Source organism: Gavialis gangeticus, unplaced genomic scaffold, assembly GCF_001723915.1.
Source record: "Gavialis gangeticus isolate Ggan-Ray unplaced genomic scaffold, GavGan_comp1, whole genome shotgun sequence".
Lineage (NCBI taxonomy): Eukaryota > Metazoa > Chordata > Crocodylia > Gavialidae > Gavialis > Gavialis gangeticus.
This window is the reverse complement of record NW_017729001.1, coordinates 24764148-24772198: the sequence shown is the minus strand read 5'-3', so window position 1 is coordinate 24772198 and position 8051 is coordinate 24764148. Positions and strand designations below refer to the sequence as shown.

The window sequence follows — 8051 nt, the reverse complement described above, 5'->3', positions numbered from 1 at the left end:
CAGTGGGACACATCCCACCAGTTGAGAAACACTGCTGTCGCAGACTTCCTGTTCTGCCTTACTTGAACTAATGGCCATTTCTTAGATGTTGCAGTACAATCAATACTTGTAGGACACTGGGAGGGTTGTTCAATATGGAAACTGTTCCAATCGCTGTTCTATTGCAAAGCTCCTGGGTCAGAGGCGATATTTTTTTTTATTAAACCAACTAAATAGTAGCAAAAAAATTCCTTTCATTGCAAGCCTTCAGGCACATACACCCTTCTTCAGGCTGGGGAGAATTCAAAGATAGTAAAAGTCTTCCTAGGTAGAAAGAAACTTCATTTTGCACAGGGGAGGTAGAGGGTGAGAGTTTATTCCCTGGGTATCTCAGAGTCCTTTTGTGAGCATGTTGCTCTGTCATGTGCAGATTAGGCTGGCTTGGAGGTGTTTGATATCAGAGTCAGATGGGAAGGTGAAAAACCCTACTTTCTAGGTTAGCAATGAGGTTTACTTTTCCGGTATTCCATGCTGAAATATGGGATTTTCCATGTTTCAGAGATCTATGCTGTAGCCATGTTGGTCCCCAAAAAAAGAGATATGCAAAGCTCTGTACTGTTGCAACACATTTTAATTGAGTATGTTCAGGGCTTAAGAAAACCTGATAGATAATACACTAGCATGCATGATTTTTCAGTGCGACATCCATGAAAATTCAAAATTATCCAGGTATCACTTTCAAAGGACTATGGCCACAAGACTAGAAGTATAGCTTGGATTGGTGGTAGACTGTCAAAGACACAACATCTCTTTGTCACCAATGCTGTTCAGTACTAGTTTCTTTTGAGTCCTTAACTTATTGGATAACATGTAGAGAGCCTCCTGGTCTCTTGTATTTTTATTTTTCAGGTAGTAGCATCCCATTTGGAATCATCTTTGGTGGGACTGACATAAATGAAGATATCAAACATGAAGAGAAACACCGGGTGATGGGGGCAGTGCTAGAAGAAGCTAGGTAACAATAAATGTGAGATTTATAGTGGAAGATTATTACCATAATTACTCAAATATAAGACGGCCCTGAATATATGATGACCTCCCAATAATTAGATTTTCTATATGGAAAATGTATAAATTTGTATAATATAAGTATTGGAGGGTTTTCTTAATTCCCTTTCCCTGCTGCTATAGCAGGAGAAGCAGAGATTGGGGGAGAGGGGTCAGGTGGCCCCCTTGCCTTCTGCCCGCTTCCCCCTGCAGCCTTCCTGCCCCCCCTGCCAACTGTACCCCCTCCAGTCTCTGCTTCCCCACCCCATATTACTGTCAGACGGTGCTCGGGCTGCTCCCTCCTCAAGCACAGCAGGCAGAAGCTCAGCCTTTACCTGGCCATGTAGCTGTGTCAGTACTGCTGGTCGGCTGGGCACAGGGAAGGATTTTCCATGTGCTCCATGCCCAGATAGAGACCCCAACCCAAGCCTTTTCCCCATGTTGCTTCGGGGGGGGTGGGGGAGAACCTAATCTTATATTCGATATCTTTATATAAACAAATGATAACAGTAAAAGTTTGATGGAGAGTTCAGTGGTATGAGAGGGGACATTATGGAAAAGAGACTTCTACTTACTCCCTTCATTTTCATGCTTTAATTGCCACTGTGATGTTTGAGACCGTGCAAAAGCCTTACCCAAGGTCACTCAAGGATATGGTGGAAGCTTTGTGGATTGAATCCTGGTTTCCTAGGGTGGGCTTTTCAGAGGCCTTTGTTAGGAAGTCCAATCCCATTAAAAGTTAATGGAATTTATGCTTCTAATTTACTACTCCAGTGCACTGCCTACTAAAACACAGCCGTTCCTTAAAACAATAGACGCATGCATGCAAAGAGGAAGGGGTATTCTAGCGGTGGTAGAAGGAAGCAATAAGAAGAATGACAAGCATGTTTAATTTGTGGTCTCACATAGTCCCTGCCACAAAACGAAACATTTTTAAAGCTCTTTTCCAGTTTACTTTTAGCTTCCCTTCTATGTATATCTGATGTAGTCAAATATATACAAACATTCTGTAATACAAATAGCACCTGTCCTGAGGACCCCGTCCTATCAGCTTTGCTTCCCAACTGTTAGTATTCATAGAAAATTTACAACTAAAAAAGCATTTGCACTTGGACCAGTGCATTGTAGATTTAAACTTGTTCACACATCTTGGTGAGAATTTTTTGAGTTACTCTTGGGAATTTGGAAATGATTTTTGTTTGTTTGTTTTTGTTTTTAATTGCTGATAACATTTTGCTTATTATAGCTGTATCATTAAAGCAGTACAGACCCTGTGAGAAGATGTAGACAGTTCCTACAAATAGTCAGTGGATTGAGGCATGCTTGTTTGTTTTTACAGATAAAGATAACGCAGGTGACATAATTATAAAATTAGCTGAGATAGCTCAAGCACTAATGCTGTATTATGACACGCATTTAAAATAAAGAGAGTTTTTAATAACCTAGTTTAACCATATTTAACATCTCTGTACACTGACAGGGAGGGACTCTTTTCCTTAGGGTTTGATTCAAAATCCCTTGACCTTGATGGGCTTTCAGTCCGGCTATCAGTGGGTCAATAGGTTGTTTTTTCTCATTGGAAATCAGAACCCTTCAAAGGTGTCATCAATTTGTTTGTAATTTTAAATACAAAGTTAACAGATGGTTTAACTTCTACGGAGGGGCCCCTTCTACCATCTTTACTCATACCAAGTAGTGCCTAACTCTGGGAGGCACCCAACTTACTTGCTGGTAGATAAATAGGGACCTATATAACTCATGGCCAGATGAAGCCATTTTTGTGGCTTGTGTTGAAGGGCTGATTTTTGGGCATTTCCTAGTGGCTCTGCCCCTCACCCCTGATTGGCAGAGAAGTCCTGCCATTGCCAAAGACAGTCAGTAAGTCTCAAGCACATGAGAGTGGCTGCAAGGATTGCGGTGTTGTCTGAGTATTGTGGTAAGGATGGAGAGATTCTAAAACAGCATATTATTTGCCCCTGGGTTTTCTTTTTGGGTTGATTTCATGGGAAATCGTGGCCAGTAGAATATTTCCCAGCACTTGTGGATACTGCCAGTTTTTGCAGTTTCTCCGAAAACCATGACACTACCAATTAAGTAAGTCCCAATAAGTAAAACAGGACTTCAGAAGAATGACCCATAGAGGAAGGTACTAAGGAGGATGCGCATAAAGGTTGGTGAGTAGTGGATCTACCCACTTGAAAGTCATGGAAGGACTAGGGCTCTTGGTTCAAAATCTACAAGATACTCAAGCTTGGTCTTGAAATTTAAGTGCCTGAGCAGCTCCAGTAAAGCCAGTGGAACTGCTGATTTGCTTATGGTCAGAAATATATATAAAAACGTGGCTGAGCTGAGGCTTAGCCCCCTATTCAGGAAAGTATATCTGTTCACAATAGCACTTATGCATTTTCATTAAGGGTACATCTGAATAGGAGACTGAAGGTATGATTGCTACATGGGGCAGTATGCTTGTGCTAGCTTTAATTTTATAGCAGGTGAAATCATGATGGTGAAACACAGGCTTAGCCACATGCTGGCAACCAGAATGTGCATCCCGGGTCCCTGGCCAGCTTGTGCTTTGCTTCCAGCATCTTCAGAGCTATTGTTATCTGTGCCAGCTAGATTAAAGCTAGCCCAAGGATGCCTGCTCAGGAGATGATCACACCTTCAATTTGCTGTGGAAACATACTCTTAAGTATTATCACTAATGCCTTGATTCAGGACAGCATTCAAGCATGTGCTTCAATAGTTAAAGTTAAGATGCAGTTTAAATGCTGCCCTGGTAGGGGCCTTAGAGATTTATTTCTGTTGGTAAGCAAATAGGTAGAATATCAGATAGCACATAGATGCCCCCCAGGTACATAACTGGAAGAGAAGAAAAGAGAAACGGGGGCCTGGCAATTTAAAAAAAAATCATTTTGAGTGTTAAACTGAAGTAAACTGAAACTATTTATATCTGAATAAGGCTGCTTTTTTCCCCCTTTGAAGTCTCCCCACAGTGGCTCGTGGTTTTGCAGTTAGGATGTACATCATCTTTGAAACTTGCAGAATTTGACTTATGCAGAAACAATGGCTGATCAGCAGGGATCCTGGTTTTCTCTGATTTAAAAAAAATCCCCAATTTTTTACTTAAAAAAGGTAACCCCAAATCCACATTTTTGAGAGATTAAAAGGAAACACCACCTATATATAGACGTATATATAGGTGGTGTTTCGTTTTAATAACAGAAAAATGTGGATTTTGGGTTACATTTTTTAAACCAAAAATTGGGGATTTTTTTTTTATCAGAGAAAACCAGGATCCCTGCTGATCAAGGATTTGGTGCAATAATTAACATATGAACTTTAATTGTGTTTTATTAGCTTGCATTTTGTCTGGTGCTTCAAATATTATTACTGGGTGTTTTTCACAGTTCGTAATATTTTCTCTGATATAGAGTAACTTACTTTTTTAGATGCACCATTGAATGGATCCCCCCTGCAGTATTATCACTAGTATTATTCATTGCATAGTTATTAAAACAAACACTGATTTTTTTTTCTTTATTGATTGCAGAAAGTTTCATGAATTGAAGATTACATGACCGGCACAGTATGCCACTAGATTCTGTAAAACAAAGTATTGAATTGTGTCTAGCTTTATAATGAGTGTTTCATTTTTAATCAAATTCCTCTAAATGGTGGTTGTGCTCCTTGAATTTGATAAACTTTGTGGGCTTTGGAGCAACAACTTTTTGTGCTTGTTAATGTGATCTGTTGAAAATATAATGGCAAAAACTGGAAAGGGAGCATATGCAACTGGAGCAAACAAGCATTTGCAAAGGCTTTAATGGCCGTAAATCTGTCAAGTTATATATATGGATGGCATTGTTATACTGTGTGATAAATACAGTTGCACAGTTGCATGGAAACAGGGTTAATTACTATGAAAAGAAGTGTATTCAAACATTTACATGACAGCCAGTGAGCAGTTGTGACTTTGCACCAACAGATTATAACCTTAGCAGCTCATGTTGGAAGAGCATCACTGTAGCTGTAAGTTTTTCATTGCATTTTGCCTCTAGGCATTGAGAGCTCCTGTACACGTGTGTGGAGCCTGCTCCGACGCACTGGAAATCTAGCATGGAAATCGCCGCAGTCCGGGAGCTTTCCACGTCATGTTCATCAGCGTCGCCGCGCATCTCCACGCTGAAAAAATGACGGGGGTGCACTTTGGAATAAAACACATTCGATGAGCGTTAGTTCAAAGTGCCCCGCTACCATTTTTTTCAGCACGGGGATGCGCAGCGGCACTGATGCACACGATGCTCAGGCCCTTTTAATTAGCGCGACTCTAATTAAAGCGCCCGGCGCGGTGTCCCACACCACGTGTATAAATATCCTGAGGAACTACAGGGAGGCAAGGTGTGAGAGCCTCAGGAAGATCAGTATAGGTTTTGCTATGCCATTGTTACAAAATACAAGCACCATCACAAATTAAATGTAGAGGAACGGTTATCACACATTTTTATTCCCGCCATGGGAAAAATATACGTGTCCCTTGTTGAACTGAGGCCTGTCCCCCCTGAGTCAGGAGAGACTCTCTATTCATGGCAGCACTCGTGCACCTATTTAAGTCTTACTGGGACAAAATCACTAAGGCATTATCACTAAGAACCACAGTGGATCAATTACTAAAGCATTATCACTAAAGCCCCATTTAAGGACAGCAGTCAAGGCTCATGGCTAAATCTCATCGGGATTTAAAGTTACCTTAAAGTTAAGCACATTCTTAATGGCTGCTCGATGCTGCGTGCAATCTGTCCTTATAAAGATCACTGCCTGGGACGCAGAGTCTAGAGGTATTCAATATTTTGCTCCCACTAATTGTAATTAGACCTTCATATAATAAGTATCCTAGAAAAAACAAGCTGGGTCAAAACACAGACAACCAGAATCAGAAACGCTTGTGGGAGTGTAAGCCTTAAACATTCTGCGCCACGGTTTTTCCATCTGTACAATGAAAATAATATTATTTGCCTGCCCTAAAGAGGTTGGAAAGCTCTGATTAGTTGATGTTCATACCATTCTTTGAAGATAGAAAGCACTATGTAAAGCCCATAACCTTAGGTTAAAGAAGTGTAGAAATGTACATATGAAAGGAAGCTCAATGGTCATTTCTTCCAGCCCCTGCCCTTAAGTCAGGATCAAGTATACCGAGACCATCCAAGATAAATGATGTCTATTGTCTAATCCTTTCTTTTAAATCTCCAGCCTCCTTAGGCAGCCAGAGCCACTTCTTAGCTATCCTTGCTGTTGGAAAATATTTTTGGGGTTTTTTTTGTAACCTAACCTAATCTCTCCTGCTGCAAATTGAGCCAATTATCCCTTATCCTACCTTTCCTGGACAAGAAGAATAAAATGTTACTGTCGTCTTTATAATAACCTTTCACACATTTGAAAACTTATTACATGCTCCTGTCATCTTCTCTTTTCTTTTTTAGACTAAACAAACCCAGCCCTTTCCACCTTTCATCATAGGTTGAGTTTTTTAAATCCCTTCTATTTGTTGCCATCTTCTGGACTTTCTTCAGTTTATCTATGTCTGTCTTAAACCATGGTGCCCAAAACTGGATGCTGTACTCCAGCTGCCGTGTCTCTGATGCTGAATCAAATGGGATAATAGCTTCTCTTGCCTTACATGTGGCACACCTCTTACTACATCCAGAATGAGATTTGCCTTTTTTGCAACAGCATCACTTTGACAACTCATATTCCGTTTGTGATCTATAATAACCCCCAGAGCCTCCTCTGTAATACTGCTGCCTAAGCAGGTTATTCCTCATTTTATATTTGTGCACTTGATTTTTCTTTCCTAAGTATAGCACTATACACTTGTCTTTTTTTTTTTTTTATATATATAAAAGAATTTTATCTTACTGATTTCAGACCATTTCTCCAATTTACCATGATCATCCCCATCCTCCAAAGCGCTTGCAGCCATCCCAGCACGCTGTAATCTGCAGGTTTTATAAGTATACTTTCCATTTCATTATCCAGGTCTTTCATGACATACTTTAAAGTCCTGGAACCAAACCTGAGCCTTGTGGAAGACAACTTGATATGTCCTCCCAGTCTGACAGTGTACTTTTGATAACTGTATGGTTTCTTCACCAGTAATGTACCCACGTTGCAGTATGTTTCCCAGGTTTGCTTATGAGAAGAGCATATGGTGGCAAGTCAAACACTTTAGCAAAGCCAAGACAGATCCTCATTTACTGCTTCTCTCTCAGTTACCTTGCCAAAGAAATTAATTTGAATAGTTTAACATGGCTTATTATTGACAAATCCATGTTCGCTGGCTTTTATACTTTATTATTCTCTAGATCCTTAATTGATGATTATTGACAGTAATTTGTTCCATTATCTCTCCCAGTCTCAAGGCAAGGTTCACTGGCCTAGAATTCCCCGAGTCCTCTTTTTCAAGATAAGCACCGCTTGACCTGCTGGCACCTCTTGATTTAGTCATATTGGTCTCGTACTGTACTTTCTATCCGTAGCGGGACACTTCACTTCTTTGCCTTTCACATCTTCTGTCTTAGAAACTGCCAGCTCTTCTGAATTGGTTTCCCTTCAGATTTCTTCCCATGGGACTTACCTTCCTGTTCCCTTAATGCCTTGAAGTCTGAAGGCCATTGTTATTGTTCTAATACTCTCATTTCTTCCCTGCGTAGATTCACAAACTGTTATCCCAAGATAACTTTCATCCAGATTGCTTCCCATCTCAAGATGCTTAACCAGTTCCTGCTTGTTACTCAGAATCACTTCGAAATTCATTAGTTCCCTAGTTATCTCTTTCACCTCCCGAAGGAAGGGGGGAAAAAAATTCCCCAATGTATTTCACTTGGAATACGTTAGGCACGGCGTGTTCTGCTGTATTACATCTTCAGTCGATACCCGCGTGCTTATAGTCATCCTTTACTTTGGATGTTTCAATAAATTGATGTAAAACCTAGTGCTGGCCATGGGTGATGACCTGGTGAGGGGGC

At 40.5% G+C, this 8051-nt stretch overlaps 1 protein-coding gene and 1 long non-coding RNA gene across 3 annotated transcripts in view; one reads left to right on the top strand and one right to left on the bottom strand.

Annotated features, from left to right (window-relative positions):
• The window catches only part of LOC109290495, a 20784-nt gene extending 20170 nt beyond the window's left edge, over positions 1 to 614 (bottom strand). The window contains exon 1 of the long non-coding RNA XR_002095608.1: positions 494 to 614. This is a non-coding gene — a long non-coding RNA (uncharacterized LOC109290495). The remainder of the gene's footprint in view (positions 1 to 493) is intronic.
• The window catches only part of GLT1D1 (glycosyltransferase 1 domain containing 1), a 121959-nt gene that overhangs the window by 37246 nt on the left and 76662 nt on the right, over positions 1 to 8051 (top strand). For both annotated transcript variants that reach the window (XM_019507098.1, XM_019507096.1), the window contains exon 3: positions 889 to 994. In XM_019507098.1, coding sequence (XP_019362643.1) covers positions 889 to 994 — 106 coding nt within the window. The remainder of the gene's footprint in view (positions 1 to 888; positions 995 to 8051) is intronic.